This window comes from Haplochromis burtoni, unplaced genomic scaffold, assembly GCF_018398535.1.
Source record: "Haplochromis burtoni strain Fernald_Lab_line unplaced genomic scaffold, NCSU_Asbu1 Contig_107, whole genome shotgun sequence".
NCBI classification, from domain to species: Eukaryota; Metazoa; Chordata; class Actinopteri; order Cichliformes; family Cichlidae; genus Haplochromis; species Haplochromis burtoni.
The window spans coordinates 1606447-1628263 of NW_024582468.1; the positions used below are offsets into that span (position 1 = coordinate 1606447).

The 21817-nt window shown below is 40.7% G+C and overlaps 1 protein-coding gene across 3 annotated transcripts in view; it reads left to right on the forward strand.

Annotated features, from left to right (window-relative positions):
- Positions 1–17511, forward strand: part of lhfpl2a (LHFPL tetraspan subfamily member 2a) — a 35876-nt gene extending 18365 nt beyond the window's left edge. For 2 of the 3 annotated variants that reach the window (XM_042223272.1, XM_042223271.1), the window contains exons 3-4: positions 9765–10598; positions 16317–17511. In XM_042223272.1, coding sequence (XP_042079206.1) covers positions 10181–10598; positions 16317–16573 — 675 coding nt within the window. In that variant the 5' untranslated portion in view covers positions 9765–10180 and the 3' untranslated portion in view covers positions 16574–17511. Of the gene's footprint in view, positions 1–3592; positions 5076–9764; positions 10599–16316 lie in introns of those variants that run through there. The other variant, XM_005929831.3, reaches the window with a different exon arrangement.
- Positions 17512–21817: the final 4306 nt, after the last annotated feature.

The window sequence follows — 21817 nt, forward strand, 5'->3', positions numbered from 1 at the left end:
ATTTGGTTTCTCTACTATGAAATCAGTTCCTTCCTGACTCAAACTGGGGCTTGGGCACACCTGAGTATTCAGGTCACAAGTGCATGCACAGTCATGTTAATAAGTTGTTTGTTTTTTATCATTATTAATGCAAGTGTATAAAATCAGAACATGCTTCGGGTGGATAAACAATAGAGTTCTCTATAAGTACACCAGGCACCTTTACAGTGGCGCCTGCTGTAGTAGCTCTTTCAGGGACCACATTTAGCCATGACTCGCAAGATAGAAGAAACACCATTCAATCTGTCACAGTCAGCTGGGATATAAAGCACTCCCAAACTTGGTTTCAAATCCAAAAGCTTGCAGATTTTTACACATTTATTTTGTTTATTGGGCTACTTGGGGTCAGCAGAAGAAGCACTGACACGTTATAACACTACACAGCTGCTTCATGTTCAGTGTTGTGTTTCTGTCACTGAATGGATGTAAGAAGAGTGTATATTTCTTTTTGCTCTTTGTTCACTTTCCACCAGCTCTAGAATGAAACATGTGGCTCTATATGCTTCATTAGCTACTATTATTCACTTTGTGAGTCCAAGCAGACAGAACACATTTGGATTTGAGACTTTTCTCATAGTGAGTGTGAGTTAAAACTGTAAAGTGATGAGATGTCCCGGCCCATCAGATTTTACTTATTTTCTTATCTTTCTTATCTTCCATGTTTCAGAGTTAGTTTTTTTGTCTTTTGGTTACTTTGTTACTTTGAAGTTCACTTTTCCTACCTTGTGATTTTCCCTGTTTGCTTGTTTCCTCCTGTGTCACATTTGCTCCCATGTCTAATTGCCAGTCATCTGTGGATGTATTCCTGTCTCATTATTAACTCACTGAACTTTACATTTCCTGGATGAGCCCAACAAAGACTTGACATTTGTTGTTCCGTCCTGCATTGATATTCCATTTGGAGAACCAAAACAATAACCTGCAAGCCTGAAAAAGGCTGTCAACCTCCTTTTAAAAGGAATAAGGGCTCAGGTGATAGCTTTTTGTGCATGTGTAACTACATACATCATGAATCCATATATATGTAAATGTTTTTAAGTTTTTATGAAGAATTAGGGCTGTTTAGACACATTCATTTCTAATTTTAATGATTATTACAATTTAAATATATGTCATTTTTTTCTGTTGATCAAAACAAATGTATTTAAATACTTTTTACATTTATTGTGGGAGGCTAATGAGAGCATTTTTTGTAATTGGGCGAAAAAATTCTTGTTTAGGTTTTCCCAAAAAAACACTCGCTGCACTGTCCGTTGGATTTCTTTTATCAGTCGCCACCCCACTTTTTATTCTCTTCCTTTAAGTCTTCATGATTCCACAGACAAAAGTCTGTCGAGGAAAGATGAATGACTAGCAGCTCAAAGCAAGACACCTTATGTTCTGTTTGGATCTGTATGAATGATGTTTTAGCCTGGCAGGCGTCTGGTGTGTACATGTAGATGGTTACTCCCTGCTGATCCACTGGTCTTTGATGTGAGCGTCTGTGCTTTGTCAGAGCTCCTGAGGCTGCCAGGAGAAATCTCTGAGATGTTGGTAGCTTTCTCTTTGTCTGTGAGAATCAATTGAAGTCTCTGGGTGTTCTGAGTTTGTATCTCTACATAACAAATATCGTATCTGAGAACTAGGCCCACTCACAGTCAGGATAATGAGTAAAAATATTAACTGAAAGTGGAACTGATTGGTGTCTTTTCGGAGGACTTTTCGCCCCAACATCTTGAAACAGCGATTATCTGGATAAAAGCTTAAGCAACAGCCAGTGTGCAGTGACTCTGTGTGCAGTACATGGAGGTCTGATAACAAACCAAACCACAGGAGTATAAAAGAAGTAAATTGAACAGTGTGTCTTTTCTGATGTAAACCGCCAACCTAAGTGTATCCAGCTACTTCTACTACATTAGTATTCGAAGCAGTAAATGGCAAGAAGCACATAACCGATTAATATTAGTTAAAAGAATTAAAGATTATAAAATAATATAATAATAAATAGCACATATAATGATTATTATTATTAAGTAATTTCTGCTTAAGATTCTTGAACCATCTATATTGTGATTACACTGCCCCTTAAATTTGTTTTTCATTTATGCACCTGTGCATATTTTGTGACATAAAACACCTAAGTATTGAGTAAAATGAGGAGTACCATAGTATCTGACCTTTGACCTGGGGGTGGAGCAATCCTTTCTAGTGCCAAATCTGGATGTGGCACAGTGCTAGCTACTGCTAAGACTACTAACATTTTTTATGTATGTTTGAATTGAAATGAGTATATTTAAGAAAATATGTGCATGTGCGAGAATATCTGAAGAATTACTTTTAGTTGATTAGAGACAGACTCTGATTTCCGAATCAGAATCTGTTTTATATTTTAGGGGTTTCTCCACTCCAAAACACCTGGTTCAAATGATCAGTCAGGCAGTTGCAGCCCAGCAGGACATTTGAAGGAGGTATGTTGGAGCAGGGATTGAGATCACTTTTTGAGAGCATTGATTGATGTGATGTGTAAGCAATCAAATCATGCACTAAAATGATAATGTACAAAGCTGCAGGAAATGAGCACAAGCAGCTTTCATAGGAGGATAAAATTTGATTGGACGGTTAGGGTCATAAGTACACTCCCTCGGTGAGGACAGCGAACTGGATGAGAGTGACAGCGAGTACAAGAGGGTCCCAGAATCAGGTCTGAGGTACAGTTAGGAGATCAGGGGTCAAACTCCCAAAAGAAAAGGGTGATTTTTTTTTCTCTGAAAAACAAAAATGCACGCTGTGTAGTTTTCTTTTCTTCATTGTTGTAGTTTTTTGTATTATTTTTATTCATTTATAGATTCTAACAATTACTGCTTACTATAGTAGTAGCTAGTAGTTAGTTAGCTAGTAGTTACAGTGTTACATTTAACTTTAGTCTTGTCTTTACTTTTGTCTTGTAATCCTAAAAATAAAGAAAACTGTAAATTACTTTTTAATATAAAGAATAATGAAAGCTTATATTAAACAAGGTTAACCTGTTAATTAGCTAGCTACAGCTTTTCACTTCTGCTGGATGCTGCGATCACACTGTTGGACGGATATGAGTGCTCTGGTTTCTAAAATCATTTGACATAAAGCGCCACTGTATCAAGAAATAATAAGAATTTTGAATTGTATCACTGCTATTACAGAAAACTGTATGTTCACAGTATAAAAAAAATTAAAAAGCCTGGAGCCTTCGTAGCTGTTTTGTTGAGTGTGACTGGGTTGAATTAAAATGGCTCATTTAACTTCTTCCCATACAACTCTACCGTAGGAGGAGGATGAGTCACCAGGGTTTATTAGAAAATAGGTTAAAGTTGAAGTTTTATTAGGTCTAGCATGTATACATCTGCATTCACAGGCTGCATTTTTGAACTGTTCTGGCCTGACTTTAATTGAAAGTGATAAGAAAGGCCTCTTCCTCATGCTTTGCAGGTTGCATTCAAGTGTCTAACTGACCTATTGGCTTCTCTTCCTGTTTGCCTCCTGCCCCCCCCCCCCATTTTATAATTTTTTTGTCTTCATATGGATCTCATTTGTGAGTGAACACAAAAGTCAGAGAAATACTGTGGCTGAGTGCACTGTTGGCTGAATGCACACAGTGCTGCTGTAAGCAATCCCAGGGCACTTTTCTCCCATCAGCCAGAAAGGTTAATCCATTAGTCAGACATCAAACCATCTGCTCAATCAGTCAGTTAACAAGCATCGAGGCAGCTATCTTTTACAGCAGTCTGATGTAACAGGATCTGTGTGTGTCATCGTTCATGGACCCCTTTTTAATAGAAACAAGCCTGATTACAATTTTAGAGTTTTACAAACTAAATAGCAAAACCTATTTATATTCAGTGTGCCATTTTATACACTAGTGAACAAATCCTGCACTTCAAAGGTTACGTATATATAAGCTATATAAGTAATTGTTTTCTTTAGGTATACTTGCATACATACTTATTCCTTCCCTCTCACCCAGCATATGCTACAATCTCCCAGCTGTTCTAGGGGGGATACTGAAACATTCCGAAATCAGCCAATAGACGTAATCTCTTCCTGTGTCTGCTGTGGGATATCTTCTCAGCTGGATGTACCCCAAGCACCTCACCTGTGACAGACACCCAAACCATTCCAGCTGTGCTCCGACCAAATAATCAAGCTCCATATCTATACGACTGAGCTCAGCTGTCAGTTCCTTGCTCCATTCATCCTTGACTCATATATAATGAGCTTCTCCACCTGAGGCAGCCACTCGTCCCCACACAGGAGCAGGCAATCCATCCTTTTCCTGCTGAGAACCATCATTTCAGACTTGGAGATGCTTATTTGCATCCCAGCTGTTTTGCACTTTGTGGCAAGTGGTCAATCAGGTCAGCATGACCACCCACATTCAGTCCCAAGCCCAGCGAGCTTGGCGCTGCAGCTAACTCCACCTAGAATTTCTATCCATAAATGTTCCCAACACATCCAGTAAAAATGGATGCAACCAAAATATGTAATTTACAAACCAAATTATAGAAATGCCATATTGTAGTTTATTATTAACATGGATAAATAAGTGTTAAACCAGTCTATTTTGAAGTGATGCTCACACAGCTGTATGTTACCCAAATGCTTAAAGTTATATATTTCAGATTTAAGAAATTGAAAATGCAAATCTTATTGAAGCTGATAGTGAAATGTTGGGCTTGGATGATTGAGAAGGTGCAGTGAGCCATGAAAACAGAGCGAGAAGGTGAGAGAAACTGAAACCAAGAGAGAAAGAGGAGAGAAACCCTGGGCAGCTCCACATCTTGTTATTTTAACCCAGATTCAGCACTGAAATATGGCCACCATGTGGACCCTTTCAGAAAGTTTGGATCTGCTGTCAGTCTAGCCAATCAGAGCAGATGCATTGGTCCAAGAGGAGGGACGGTGGGAGGGTCCTGGAGTCTCGAGCGTGAGGGAGGTTATTAAAGTGTGTGAGCAGAGGAGAGCAGGGGCACAGAGGCCGCATTTACAGGAGAGCTGGACTATCCACAAGCCAATGGAGACAGGTTGGACTATTGTCTCATTTCTCTTAATTTTCCTGATTTCATTTCCTGTTTAAACAACTGGGTTGACTCCTGGGGTAAACTAAATCTAAAGAACTGCCTTGCTGATGCAGTAAAATAGCATACCTTGGTCTTAATCACAGACTATTTATAGTGTTTCGGAGCTCCGGGATTCTGAGCAGATGTGCAGAAGTGGTGAGAAACAAACTCCTTTGTTAGTGACAGAAACTGTAATTTTCCTTAAATAAACAAAGGAAAGTCTTGAAATACAAAGAAAGACAGATGCTGTGCTTTCATTGCAACTTATTTACAGAGTTGACGTTGACCCAAATATTATATTTGTAAGACTGCTTGTCATCTTTTCACCATGTGGTTTATCTTGAATGGTTATTAGTTATTTAAGACCAATCACAGCCTGCATTCCCCCTCTGTAGCTGCGGGGGCTTCTCATTCAAACAGATCCTCACAGATAAAATCAGCACACGAGAGGTGTGGCTGGGAATGCAGGGAACCCAAAAAATAAACAGGATTTGTGATTTGTCACTATGGTGGCATTACCAGAATGACACCAGAGGGTTATAAGTGCTTTGTATTAATTGTATCTGATATTTTTGGCTCTTTCTTAATGAATAAACTCTTTAAATTTCTTTAGGCAGGTTGAAGCAGTGGTGGGATGGGATTTTAGTTGCAACAAGTCCATACAGTAGATATGTAGATTGCTTCCTGTCAGGGGCAGTGTGGAAAGGCGTTTCCTTCTGTTTTGCTGTTGTGATTAGGGAAAAGCTGAATGGATGCTCTCAGCAGGAGCCGTAGTGTTAAGCTTTTCAGGCCTATAAACAGCTTAGTTTTTTGGTTTACAATGAATGTCTCAACAACTACTGGGTAGATGGAGTTGTTTTCAGAGCCATTCATGACCCCATGACTTAGGTGAACATCTAAATTTTGCTTAAGTCCCATTATGAGTGGAATTATAATCTTGCCATGAAATTGGTGTCCACGAAATCCAGAGGATAAAAGTACTCCACAGAGTCAGCTAAACGTAATTGTAGTGGGAGACTGTTTCAAAGGGTTGGAAAGGAAGCCACACTGCTAAAGCTCAGTCCACACCTAGTCTTCAGGCTTGTACGTAGAATGACCAGCAGATTCTGAGATTCTCATAGAAAACTATGAGTAGCAGTGTGTTTGATATAAAGATGGACTAAATAGTTTAGTTCTTTGTAATGTGAACGTATTAATAGTCTGGCCGCAGCTTTCTGTATCGTTTGGATGCATGAAAGAGATCAATTGTTCAAGTTAGTAATCGTAATTGTGATGAATATGTTCCTCTAGTTCCACCAAAGATCAATTTAGAAATGTTCCTTAAATGAGAAAAACAGGAACAAGAAAGGTTTTTACATGAGAGTCAAACCCAGAGAGGAATCAGATATTTCTCCAAGTTTTCAAACAAAGGATTTACTGGTTAAACAAAATGAAGTTTTGTTGGTGTCTAAAACGAAGTAATTGATAGAGAGCCAATCATTAATCCTGGGTAAACGCTGGACTAGAGTGGACAACGTATCCAACTGGTGAGGCGTAAAAGACATACACAGCTGAATGTCATCAGCATAGAAAAGATAAGAAAAGACTGAATGATGCGAGCTGAAGGGAAGAAATGTAGAAATAAAATAGTATTGGTATTAATGGTTTCAAGAGGATGATGCTCAGTGACTTAAACAATCCATTAATCTTTTCTTCTAGCTACACCATGAGGTTTTTTTTGTGTTTTTTAGTGAAGTGTCTCCATAGCTTTGAGATTAAATGCTATGGAATTTAGTAGACATAATCAAGTTAAAATTTGGTTTGCGTCCAAGTGTAGTTTGGTCTAAATGTCATATGCAAGTATGCTAATGTGATTGTGTGTAGATTTGAAGGGCATTGGCATCGGCATCAGGAGCATTTTAGCATTAGCTTAGGAGTGTACCCTAAGCTAATGCAGCTGAGGCGTGTTCCTCTTTATTTGTTCATTTGTTTCAACAAGCACAATATTTAATGGCTGCAGGACAACTGAGATGAAACTCTGGAGAAGTTCCTTTTCTTTCTAACAGCTGGTTACTTGCTCACACTTTATGGGAGTATGTGTCAGATGCAGGGAGTCTTGTAGATGGGGATTAGTGTTGGGTGTCACTATCGTGGCGGGTGCAGTCTGAGGGCTGTTAACTCTTTTGTGTATGTAAACTGATCCTCAAATAATCCTCTATCTCCTGCCTGGTTACTCTGGGAGTATAAAAGACATCATAAATCCACCTCAAGCCTCACATTTATGGACTACCATGCTCCACTCTAGCTTGGGAAACCTGCGTTCTTCATACCTGCTCAAATCTGTCTGTCTGGGAACAGGAAGCAGATGTCTGGGTATATATTGTCACAAATACCAGGTGCATTAATTGAACCAGACTTGTTTAAGTACCCAAATTCAAAGAAACTTCACAGACATAGAAACCTGCTAGTTGCCTTTGTGCATCTGAGAGGCATGTGGTGCAGACACACTATGGCTGAGCAAGGTCAAAGTTTAAGGCTCAAGGTCTTCAAATACTTTCCAGCTGGTTTATATTTTTTTTTTTTGGCTCCAGTGTGTTTTCAACAATATTTCTGTCAGGGAAGAAATAGTCTTTGCAACTAGCTAGGAAATGTTTGACTAAATACTTTAGAGTCAAACATTAAATCTTAAATCTTTATGTCAGACATTATTCAAAACATCCCTGAGACATCATCAGTTTAAGGCCTGGGAAGAGTTCTTCAAAAAAGTGAACTGTATGAGTGTGCATATGTTCTCGCAATTGTTCACGGTGAAGCAACGAAAATGCTTGTGATTCATAAAACTAACTCTGGTCCAACTCCACTGAAGCAGCTCTCTGTGCCTGTTCTTACGATCTCATCTGCTTTACACAGTCCAAACATATTGTACGTCAGCTCACACACATACACAAGGACCACAGATCTGGCTCATTTTCTCCACTGGAAAAGACAGGGGGGTTGAGGAAGGCGAACCGCTGTTGATATCTCAACAGGGTGACAAAGATCAAAGTTTGTGATGTGCTCTTACACACACACACACACACATACTGAGTGTTACACAACGGGATGTAACCACAAGGGGACGAACGTCTGTCCCGACCCTCTCTGTAAGGGCACTCCAAGGGCTGGGCAATGGAAACCTCACAGTGCGGGCGGCACACGTGTCAACAGTGGCCCCCGGCTCCCTTTGCTGCTCTGCCAAACATTGGTTGGAGAATGACTAACAGACTCCCCAGAGGCAGCAGGGAAACCATGGCACAAAAAACCCTCAAAGAAAAGAAACAACTCTCAGCTTTAACCTAGAGCTGTATTTAGAACATGAGCACAAATACTTAAAAGCTCCTATATAAGCTCCTTTTAATCTTTTCTGGCGTTCCTGCTTACATTTGTTAAGACAAAAACTCTCTGTAGGTTATCTACAGGTTGACATTTTATCCATCTAGTCTTGAGACAGCCTTGGGTAGGGAAACCATTTTTTCTGTGTAGTAAAATGAATGAGATCTCTCACCCGAAAAGGGTTTTATTGCAGTGTAATTATGATATGTAAAAGGTTTGCAATAATATAAAACTTGGCGATAGCAGGAAGGAAGAACTTCTTTTTAACAGGAAGTTTACAGCTCATCTAAAAACGCTTTTGGAAATTGATAAATGGAGAATTCAATAGGAAAATTCAACTATCATTGCTAGTGGAAGAACAATCAGATTAATCCACTTACCGTAGTAGTAAGACCACATTATAAAGAATGACTATGAGTCTTGAATTCAAAATTATGAAGTGTATATAAGTTTTTTCAAGAGAACATATGCCACTTATAATAATCTATTAATGTGCATTAAACTAGTTCAAATTAGTTATAGCTTGTGATAAAGTATAGAGGGTTTCAAATGGAAACACCCATGCATGAGGTTTGGAGCTTGAGTAGCAGTGTATATTTCATCCGTGTGCTGTGCCAGATGTGCATTTGAGACCACCTGCTGCTTCCTGTTTGTATCATCTTTGATTCTACAGAATTGCTGCCACTGAGGTTATCAGTGGTTGTGTGATAGCCGGACGGCCGTTACGCTATCAGCCGTTGACTGACCCCAGGTCAGCTGTGTGGGCTGCTTGATGAGAGGCCTCGGGCTTGTTTTTCTCTTCGTCTGCATCCGCTCCTCATTCCTCTTTTTTCCAAGTCTATTTTAACCTTTCCCCTCTTCCCCCACAGCACACACACATATGCACAAACGAGCACAGGCATAGATAGAAATGTTCTGTTTTTCAACACTTTAAAATTTTGCTGCCTCAATCACAAAACTTTACAGGGAGTGCAGAGCCTGATCTGTGGCCTGATCACAAATCATTCAACATAAACACAGCGAATGAGGCCCACTTCAAACGAGCATGTCTCTTCACAACTCATTAGACCCCCCTCTTAAAGATCTACACCAGGAGCCTCCCTGCCTCTTTTCTCTGTTCCTTCTGCACACTCTTTTCATCCTCCACACTCCTGCTTTTGTAAAATATGATGGGAAACCGGGAGGCGTAACTCTGACCTGCACTTCCTCAAGCACAGCAGAAATGACTGATCATCTTCGAGCCTTTATATGTGCAATTAAAGCGCTAACCCTGTTCTTGTCCCTCCCTGTTTTATCTTTTAGGTGTGTTTGATGTGACGCCAGCGGGCTGGCTCAGGGAACACAACTTCAATACAATGTAGACACCAAAAACCAAGCACAATAAGAGTCTGAAGACCGCACCGACAGGAGGGTGAGCTCAAGGAGGAGGAACCTGCTGTACTGAGACAACACCAGGTTAAGATAAGGAGTGAGAGAAGTGGAGAGAAAAACAGAGAAGGAGCAGGCTGTGAATCATTGACGTGAACCTTTTGTGTACAGCGGTGTCACCTTCTTCTTCCTCTGAAGGGTTTTCACTCGCTCTCACGTCTTCGCTGCAGAAGGATCACAACCTTTGCTCTCTGTCTTTTGAGGACTTTCTATCCACAATCCAGCGTTTCATCTCTCAGCAAGTAAAGGTCTAAAATCGCAACAGAGGGAGCCATCCAGCCACCGTCAGCATGTGCCATGTTATTGTCACCTGTCGCTCCATGCTGTGGACTCTGCTGAGTATTGTTGCCGCGTTCGGAGAACTCATCGCCTTCATGAGCACCGACTGGCTCGTTGGATTCCCCCGTGCATCCGATGCAGTTTTCGGCCCCCATGGGGCCACCACAGCCGGAGAGGCTTACAGGCCCACTTTAGGCATCTATGGTCGCTGTATAAAACTGCCTCAACTGCGGGGAATACTGTGCGGACCGTACGCAGTCCACTTTGGAGAGATTGCCAGCGGGTTCTGGCAGGCTACTTCTATCTTCCTGGCTGCAGGGATCCTGTTGCTGTGTGCCGTGGCATTCATTTCCGTCTTCACCATGTGCTTTCAAAGCATCATGAAGAAGAGCATCTTTAATGTGTGCGGACTGCTGCAGGGAATTGCAGGTGAGATTCTCACACAATTTATATAAAACAGTTTTGATATTTAACACGACTTTGAAAGGTTTGGCGCCCATACTGGTTTTTGGTCAGATGCTCAAATTTGTCTGATGGATGGAGAGCTTTAGAAAAGCACACGCCTTTATGGGCAGTAGCTTTCCGAAAGTAACAATCTGACATCCACACTTTGGCAATGATTGACCAGATCTGGAGGTGAGAAAGTAAACGAGGTCTTAAACTGCCTTACTTTTCACATAAGTGATACAAAGAACATATAAGCCGTATTTAACAAATATTTGTCTGCTTTCTGTAATGCCTGGCTTTCAGTTTACCTTCAAAACACTGTGACTGAACGACTTTAATCTTCCTCGTGCTTGTTTTTCTCGTACCTAATGAGGAGTCAGTTTAGACTGAGGACATGGAGTTGAGAAATACGTGTTCAAGTTTTGTAATCTGAAAGAAAGTTTGTTCATCTGAACCGTATTGTTTCTGTTCATTCCTGCGGCGTCCACCGTTCATCAAGGTAAATGAAACGCTGTGCTCTCAGTTAAACACATTCATTATGAGCACCACAACTCCCACTGCTGGAATTATGTGTTTTATTCTTGTGGAGCCCTCAGTGAGTCTTAACCCAAGCACAAGTTTAAAGGGCATGGTGACTCTTTGTCATCAACTGGAACAACTACCGCCCAAATATTTATTCTTCACGCAGTCAGCTGGAGCTTTCTGACACTCCTCTGGTCTCCAAAGGGGTCGAGTACGCATGCGTATCTCTCTTTATGTGTGACGGCCGTACATTCTGTGTCTGTGCCTGTGCACATGAGGTCAGATCCCGGGCCACTTTGACTCGCTGTGGTGAATTATGGAAGGGAGGAGGCCATGAGATCATGCTCGCTGAACCTCATCTTTTTTTCACAGAGTGTAGCCTTCAGCTCTCCGGTGATTATGGCTGTCCTCCCCCACAGTTGTTTATTTGTGGGAGGCCCAAACAGAAACGGTGGGTGTGTAGACAAGGATAAGCCAAGCTGTACCCTCAGATCTATGCAGGCCTGCTGACCTGAGAGAGCAAAATCCATTCAGCCAGTGGGTGGCTCCTTTGAATGCATTTCTTTTCATTAAGATTAAGTTGCTCAATGTTTATTTAGGACAAAACATTCATTTACCAATGCCTCTATTCAGCGGCATAACCTTAACTCAGTGAGTTAATGTATAGGAGACAGATGACTCTTTGTCAGCTATCTTAAATTTATTATGCTGCTGATACTGAGAAACTAAACATAGATTTCTCTGGCTATTATAGGCCATATTGAACAAGCAGAAATCCTTCAAAATACTATTTGTAATGCCAGTCATTCTTTCTTTAGCTTTCTACATATGAGGAGGTGGCGGTGTGGCAGAACTACTTGATTTTATAATATACATAAAAGTCAGTCCTATACTATTTTCAGCTTGAAAATAAATGAACATTTCAAAGTCATCTTGAAAGCCTACAGAAATTAAAAAACAAAACAGAACTCCCTACTCCCAAGTACCTATTTGACCCATCACTAAGTCATACAGTGACTTGATCAGTTTAAATGAGTTTACCAATAAAATTTGTTGCAATTTGAAGTGATCGGGTGACAAGTAAGTTTGCTTCCTATTTTGGTAAAACAGCATTTGCTAGCAGGATTCAGGATTTGGCATTAAAGATTGTTTCCTGAGATCCTTGCATGTTGCTTTCCAGCTGATGTTCAGTTCAAACAGTTTTCAGTAACAGATTGAGGTTAGAGTAAATGCAAAATGAATGTCTGTTTCCATCCGCTGCCATTATGAGAAAGCCACATGTGTTTATAACTAGACTAGTTGTTGCAAGGAAACTCCAACTAAAGAGCCACTTTGGAAGTCAACAAGGAAGTGGTAATTAATAGACTCAAAAGAATTTTGGTGGGGTACACATTTAAGTAAGCAGTTGAACATTTGCTAAGCCGTACAGCGTCTCAGACTTCTTCTTTGGACATGTTCATATACACTTCAGAATAAGTTGGTCATATATCATTCAAACTTAGTTGCAATTTTTTTTAAAGTAGATAATAGCCTAATAGCCACCAAAGTAATGACAAGAAGTTTTTGGGTGCAGCGCTGTAAACCTGTTTGTGGCCAATTTCACGCTAGCAACTGCCAGGAAACACTCGCCAGCTTATCAGGGCATACACATTTTTACCTAGGGAATGCTAGTTGCCAGGGAGTCGCTCAATTTGTTCCCCATAACACACATTACTGACTAGCATGATAAACTACAGTTTACACTGAGAAGTATATTAATGATTGGATTGAATCCATTCATTTTACCTCTGTTTATGTTCCAAAGAGTGATGAAAAACAAACCATCCTCCACACTGAGCCCAGGTTGACGGTCATATGTCAGGTGATCTATAAAAGTGGATTCATGGCCCCACAAAGCACAGTGTTACATAACCGTAAAGTCCTCTATTTACATATTAAGACATTGGATTGCGGGAGACATGGTTGAGATAAAGAAAAGGGGAGAAATGCACCCCTGAGTTTCCTCTTTGTTGAGAGGATGAGGATGTGAAAGAGGAAAGGGGGCGAGGAAAGCATCAAACAGTTGAGGAGGCGGGAGAGTTTCTTTTGTGCTTCCGAAGCACTGTTTTCAGCCACAGGATGAGAAAGGAGATGGTCAACTGCATCGGTATCTTAACAGTGTCACTACTTCCTACATTAGTCAGCCATTGTGCTCTACAGCCTTCTACTCCACTTTTCACAAGGCCAGTGAATGATATCACAATCACTTGATATCCATCACCAAGGCTACCACACCGACTTTTCTACTATCATTATTTCCACAATGCGTGCCGACCCTCTGGTAATGAGAAAACTGGAGCCAGACGGCAGATGTTTGGGGAAATGATTGACCTCAGATAGGAAGATTGCGACTCTCTTGCCAGAGACGGTCACGTCATTACACTGGAGTGACTCCCAAACCTATTAACCTCGTCTTCACATTCGTTGATGTCACTTGGACTTTGTACTTCAGCCTCTGCAGTCTTTTTTTATACGACGCCTTTCTGATGGCAGCAGTGTCCCAGATGCAATTTAAACAGACAAATAGTTTAACCTGAGATGGTTTTGAGATTTCAGGAGAAGTTGAAGTCATTCCTTTCACCTTATGCAATCAGATAGCTAAAACAGACAGACTTCTGTTGAAGGTCAGCCGGGTTAAACTTTGCATCCTGCAGGCGCACACTTTAGGGGCCCTAAAGACTTGTTATACCCCAGTTAAACTTGCTGTACATTTACTAAAATGACTTACTCACTCATCGTCACTCAAGCTGAAAGGGATTACAGATAGAGCGGCAAACAAACAGGGCCATAAAACTGTCTCAGATTCTTGCACGTTCTGTGTCAAATACTTTTATTACCTTCCATAAACTTAAACAGGTTTAATCGGTGACTGTGACTAAGCTCCAGGCTGGAGGAGAAACAAAATAAAGCAGCGTCTTGCGGGAATTTAAGCTGTGCTGTTGAGTAATGATGACTCTCACACAAGATATCACGTTACATAAAAGAGGAAAGCAGACTTGTCAGCTCTGAATGATAAGAGATGCGATTCCCATGCACTGATTAGCTTTTCCTGTGGTTACAGCGGAGGTGTGGATGTTTCATAATGACGGTAAACAACTTTTAAAACCAAACTAACAACCTCTCTTACTGAAGACAGAACTGACAGTTTGGAAGTGAACAGAGACGCAAGCCAGTGCAGAGAGAATAGGGTGGAGCACACTGGGATATTAGGTTATAAGGTCCAGCTTGAAGGTGGAATGGGAATGAGTGTGTGTGTGTGTGTGTGGAGTGGGGGTCTTTGGAGGGGTGGGGTTGTGAATTAAAACCATGCCTTCAATCCATCAGCAGAGCCGGTCTGGCCGTTAGGGCAAGGCAGCAACATGTGGAAAGAATTTATGACCTAGTTTTCATTTCCCTGTTTAATACGATATTGGGTGCTTTAGAGAATGGGAGGAGGAAGAAAGAGGAAGAGAGATTAGAAGAGAAAAGGCATGTTCTCCTCCAGACTTGAAGCAGGCTACACGTGAGGTTTTTATGGAGCAAAGCTAACAGGACCTGCTCGTTGAAAGAGAGCTAAATCCTCGTTCCCTGTCTGGCTGTTTTATTGTCAGTAATTGTATTACTGTAAATGCTTCCTCCTGAGCTTTGATTGAAGGCAGACTCCTCGTCCGGCCATCTGACCTCGTCCGCTGTCATGGCAGAGCAGAGCAGAAGAAACGACGCAAACGCATTTAGAACGAAGGTTGCCTTTCCATCTATGAGACAAGCCGTGCGTGCCGAGGGGCTGAAGCCAAGCTGAAGAGGCAGAGTGGTAGAAGTGGGTCATGGTAACACAGGAAGCGACCCCCCTCCTCCTACAAAGACTCAGGACGCCGGAGGGTCGGCCAGTGACCGGGCCAGGCGGGAAAGTCCATCGGCTACTTTTATCCTGTTGATCTAGTCTCTGCTTTGTGCACAGGATTGAGAGGTCTTTCTGTCATACATCAGACAGGAAATCATTTCTGCCAGTTTAAACGTTTTCTTCTTCTTTGTGTCCCGATAGGATGCTTGAGCTGCCAGCACGCCGCTGCGGCCGGAAATGTTTTTTATTTTCAAAAAAATAATCTGCCCGAGTGTCTTGCAACAGTGACACTTTACTTTCACCGTCACCTACTTAGCACCTATGTGGCAAGCACTACTTAATACATGTTTAGAACACAGGAGGTCGTCTCGATGCACTGGTGAATCCACATTGAGTTTATGGAGTCACTGCTTTATCATGTCCTCTTTGATGGATTTTCTTGATGCCGTCCCCTAGATTTCATTTAAAAAGTCTTGATAAGAATGTGTCCAAACCTGCAGACGTCCCTCCTACCGTTGAAGCAACCCTGGCCGCTGCATAAACAGACGCAGTAAAACAAAGCTGTAATCATATTTAACCATATGTGATTAGAATCACGGACAAATACTGACAATGTGTTTATATATGTGCACGGATTTATAAACATGCAGACGAGATGACGTGGCGCTCCTCGGTTAATTGTTCACATTGAAAATAACGTTTCACTCAAAAGCCACTTGGTAGATTTTCCATGTGCATTCAGCTGCTTCTCGTGGATGAAGTTCAGCTGGCACAGAAGTATTTCTGATGCTTTTTTTTCCCTCTTTATTTATGTGTGTAGACATTTTTAAGATTGCAGCTGTTCTATATTGTAAAAGTCATCTGAGCAAGAGGCCTGAATGTTGGCCAAGATAAGGAGCTGTGCTGACGCTGTGTTTTGGGTGTTTTGGGTTTTCTTTGTAAAGAAAACTCATCTTTCTTGACGCCACTGTTACAGAGTGTTGTGCAGGCTAACTGCTATTCCTTCTGCTTGATACAAGCATGCCGTGAAAGCTAGTCTGTCTCTGAAATGAATCCACTCCTAAACTGTTGATATGATGTGTTCGCTTACTGACGTACATCATGACGTTACTGCTTAGCTTAGGAAATTTGGGATTTCCATCTGTAGCATGCAGGATTAAAATTAAAAAGCTGGTGAAAGCCTGCTTTGAGTTAAAAGCTCTTCTGCTGTTGAAGCGCACCGTATTTCAAGGTATAATAAGCACAGGGCTGCTACGTATGCTGGATTTCATTACAAACACTTGAGTTATGATGTCTTTTATTTGTTTCCCTTCTTGCAGGTCTGTTCCTGATCCTAGGTCTGATGCTGTACCCTGCTGGCTGGGGTTCAGACAAGGTCCAGCTGTACTGCGGACCAGACGCGGCGCCGTACCGCGCCGGTCTCTGCTCCATGGGCTGGGCCTTTTACACCGCCATGGGTGGCACTGTGCTCACCTTTGTCTGCGCTGTCTTCTCTGCTCAGGCTGAGATCGCCACCTCCAGCGATAAGGTTCAGGAGGAGATCGAGGAGGGCAAGAGCCTGATCTGCCTCCTGTGAAGCTCAGATAACACTTATTGTGCAGGTGGGGGGAGAGAAGAAGGATGAGGCAGAGATGTGCCACTTATGATCTGGCCCTCTTCTGCCTATTCAAAAATAAAAAAGCTGGCCTGTGAAATTGAGGGCCCATTCATTGTTTACCACTAATACTGACTCTTATTTTGTCTCAGTTTTCTGTTTGAAGTGGGAGAAACTTATAAGTGCCAAGTTTGTTTGTTTTATTTCTAAGTTTCTGTCTTTGTCTTTCTGCCACTAGAGGTGCTGTGTCTGTTATTGTATTCATTATAAGCATGTGGATGCCCTGCGAGGCATTGTCTGTTACCACATGTTCTGTAAATAAGCGTGATTATATATATTTTGTACATAGTTATGATCGCAGAATGATGGTCAGCTGGATCCAGGCTGGGCTGATGATGTCACTCTTGCCTTAAAAAAAAAAAACTATGAAAAAAAAACTTAAAAAAAATAAACCTGGATCTGTTAACTGTCAACAAGGGAACCACTAGTCAGTCAGAATAAACTGCTCATAAAAATAAATGGCCTTTAGCTCAGAGTGGATGTTCTTTAGAGCTTACAGAATGTACTATTTGATTAATTAATGTGTTTGTAGACGCTTGAAATGTATCGGTGGAAACGATTCTTCACATGGACTGCACAAGGACGAGCAAAGGAGGCTCTTCGGTGCATTTTGTTTGTCAAATCCTAACATGAAGTGGGCTTAATCCTAACCAGTTGACCTGTGAAGTGTCTGGTGCTCCTCAGCAGACATCCTGTAATCTGTGCACATGGACTGAATGATGAGGACACATAAATAAATGAAGTATTGCTGTTGTTAAGTAACGTCTGGTTCAGGGAGTGTGTCGAGTCATACAGAGTGTCCTATCTATTCCCATTTGTTTCTGCCAAACAAATAAAAAGAAGGAGGGGGGAAAAAATAAGTTTGGTTTCAGTTCTTATGCAGGGAGAGCCTTGCTGTGAGGAAGGGGGGAGAAGGAGGCCCAGCAAGTGGAGCAGCCAGCTTGAGACCTCGGTTTGGCCCTTGAGGTGGGGGTGGGTGCATTTTCCAACCAGTGGGTGATCAGTTTTTCCACTGATGCAGAACTCAGCTCTCCATGTGTGTACCTCATTTTCAATGGTGTAATGTAACTAAGTATATTTAGTGAAGTATAGCTTTGAAATACATGTTCTTTAGAACTCTGAGCTACTGAACTGCAGAAGAAAACAACATATTTTATACAGTTAAATAATAAACCAGTTTGATTAGCGTCTAGCTAGGATTCATTATCATGTACAGATCTATCATCTAAATTAATATTGTTTTGGTTATATATGGTATATTGGGTATTTTGTTGACAACTTGATTTTGTAAAACTATAGACTGTATGTAAAGGATGAATGTTGCCACCTTTGCATTACTTAGCCTTTTGTGAACTCCAGTTTGGAAGCCTTCAAATTGAGTATCTCCAGAAGTGGATATATTAGGTCAAGAGAGCAGATAATGAAGTTAAAAGCTAATATTAGCCACCTTGTTTATCAATAAGATTTCTTGAACAAGTTCTTAGCGCAAACTAATGCACAGTAAGCCATATTATTTGTGAGACGAGTGCATTAAAATGCTCCCAAAGGTAAAACACACAATGAAACATGTTCAAAAGGCCCAATTCAATGACTGGATTTAGCAAAAGTGACTACTAGCATTCAGTTAGCGACCTAGTCTGTACTTACCGTGTGCTTAATGCAAAAACCTTTCACTGCCTAAATGGACAACAACACATTTCTCACCTCTAGCGTCTGTTTGGCCCTTTTCCTCCCCCAGCACTGAATGCCAATACTTGCACTCAACCTGAGTGTATTTGGAGTTCCTTCCACAGATGTCCCGGCCTGTGGACTACAGAGAAGCTTCTAGCTCAACCCTGTGGCTCCCTTCCTCCACTTCAGACTTAGCTCAAACTAAACACAGTGCTTGATGACTTCCAGATTAGGCACATGACAAATAGTGCAATCTGAAGAGCACAGCAGAAAGTCAGGCCTGCTTTGCTGCCACAGGCTTTTACTTTTCGCTTCTCATTTTCCTTTTGAGTCAGGAAAAAAAAAAACTTAAAGAAAAGAGCCAGAACTTGTGAGCTTTGTTTCCTTTCAAACCAGGAAGAGGAAAATTTCAGTCTCGCATGTTGATAAGTCATGTTAGAGAGGGACTTACACATGATTGTATGAGAATCTGGTTCAAATTTAAAACTGAAAAAGCCTGGACTGATGTCAGATTTTACCTTGACACACACAAAAAACAGTTTTTATATCGATAATTGTTCCTGTCCCTATATGTAATGTTAATAAGGGTGGTTTGTAACGAGAAACCTCCCTCACTACTGCTTTACTCAGCTCCAAGAAGCTAATTAGTGACGTTCTGCTCATTGTTTTAATTTTTTGGAAATAATAACGCAACTGTAATCATCCAGGGGCAGCTGACAGTCAGAGGAAGCCCATGTGACAGCACGGACAGAGCAGCCAACAGCACATTGGGTTTTCACACACTCCTACGCAGATCTGTTTCAGACTCAGCAACTTGTCGCTGATGTTGGAGGACATCTTCAACTTCATAAAAGCGTTCAAGGGACTGGATGGAGATAATTTCAGCTAGTTTTTCTTTGAAAATTGTTGTTTAAAATCATCATCTATAAGAATTAAAAGACTTACAGGTGGGTATATTTTTTTAATTAAAGTGGTCAGCAACAATATTCAGGTAGGCTGTGGTTTACAGCAGGTCATCTTAACCAGGTCTAAATGCCTATATGCACTGCGTTGTTGCCATGTGGTCTAATGAAGTGGCCACTTGAGCAGCTAGCTGTCAGCCAGACCTATGTCAGTGCGAATTAGCATCTCAGTCTTTACTGAAGCTGAAGCAGAGGCGCAAATGTTACTTACATTTTTACACGTAGCAAAGGGGCTTATTTTGTCAATCACATAACAATGAACTGGTTTCCAGCAAACATTTAAAGACTCACAGATGAGCCATGTACACACAAAACCCAATTATTCTTTTTAATAATTATTATATTATTATAAACCCACTTTCTGTTGGGTCCAATTCTCTTATAAAGGTCAGAATTGTTTCAAATGTTTTTGTTTAGTAGACATATTTCTGCCCGTCTTTCAGTATATGTCGTTCATTGTAGTAAAACATTTGATGTGATTTGTCTTCCCCATTGTTTCACTTTTGATATACGAGTTTCCTTTTTATTTTCACAAAACATGTTATTAGATTTTCAGCATTTAAAAAGTTGAAACTTTGATCTCTGTCCGGAATGTTTTATTAATCCTAAATTGTTAAACAAAGTGAAACATTGTTCCTTTAGCCTCTTCATATTTAGTACTACACTGAGTGTTGTTATTTTATTGATAATCTTACAGTCTTTCTCAGATGTAGCCCCTTTCTTCTGCCTACCTACAGTTTGAACCTCTTAAATGAACTCAGATTAATTTTCTTGTAAAACAAAATCTGATGCTGTTGGCTGGAAGTCACTCTAGCCATATTTACTCTGAGGTGACTCTGATCTTTACATCCTTTGATAAATACTGACCTCATCTGGTTTTCGACAGATAGTGCAAGCTCATTTCCCCCCCTGCTTTTTTCCCAGCTTCAAGTCTTATTCTTGGAATCTGCTGAATAGTTTTGCTTGACTGAGGGTTAAAAATATCTAAACTTATTCCGGGCTTTTGTGCAACTTTAATGCAATGTTGTTGTTGTTTTTAAATCCAAAAAACATTTAAAGCTGTTGTTAGCTGGAGTGGATTTCAGTGGGGATGAATCCATCACTTGTCTCTTTGTGAGATAGTTGTTGTTTTTTTGTTTGTGAAATTCACAAACAGCTGACAAAAACAGGAAAAATTTTGAATGTTTGATAGGCTTTATTTATAATCCACAATCTGCGTACTTGTGGTTCACCATAAGCAGCAAGGTGGTGAAATGTTAACCTGCAGGATAAACCATTCACTTAAAGTCCCACTCAGGAAAACTAATAACCCACCACCTGGTCACCATACCTCCTCTAATATTATGGCATCATTCTCTTCTCTTTGGTTCCCTCTCAGTAACAAAAGGTTTGTGGGTGGGTGGGGATTCTGTACTCATAGCCAGTGCTCATGTTGTGCTTGAGTTGACATCATACAAAGTTTTTAAGGAAGTTTGGTACTTTTGGCTCACAGCTAATACTTTTAGCCAGTAGTTAATACTCATTATTTGAAAATTTGGTCATGCTTGATATATTAAGACATACTCTTCTTAGATGAGACCACATTTTTAGCACCTATGAAATTTGAAGTTTTTCATAATTTTTCCCAAATGCTTTTTTAACAGTGCAAAAGATTTTCAACATAGCTTTTCTAAATTCGTTTTCATTAGAAATCATAAATTAACAGAACTGACTACAAGAATTAAATTACTAGGGTCAATATTATTAGCCTCCTGAGAAATGGCTCTTTTATTGAGCCACAGCACAAACCACTGCTGTGCAATGATGAATTTTAACTTTGCAATGCTCAAAGCTGGTAAAACCAAGTTAAAACTGAGGGTTACCTTCCAATTTACACACAGTATAAAAACTTCAGCGAGGGTGTGAGCTGTCACTTGTCATCATGCCAAAAACAAAAGAAATGATTTTAGACTTCAGTTTAGAGAAAAAAATTCGTTGATGCTCGCAAAGCAAGAGATGGATGTACAAAGCTATCACAGCATTTCAAAGTGTCAAGAACTGAAGGGAGAAATTTCATCAAGAATCAAGAAAGAGTCGCACAGCACAGAACAAGTCTCGCAGAAGTAGGAAGCCAAAGATTTGAAAGACTTGGGAAAGAAAACTCATGAGAGATGAGTCTAAAGACCCCAGAACAACTGCTAAGACACGAGCGAATGACTTAGCCAAGTTGGGAATTACAGCCTCAAAAAAGATAGACACTTAAACCCTGCACAGTAATGAACTGTGAGCTTACAGACCAAGAAACACTCCACTTCTGAAGAAACAATGGAGAGGTGTAGAACCCAAAGTCACCATCATCACAGGGGTGAGAGTGTCATTGCTGTCAGGAAGGACTCATGAAGAAATTAAAGGCATGAGAAGATTCTGAAAGAAAACCGATCAGCATCAAAACTTGATCTGGGCCATTGCTGTGTCTTCCAACATAATAACGACCCAAAACATACGTTGGTCCTTGTGAGGAACTACCTCCAGAAGACCATTAAATCTGGAGAAG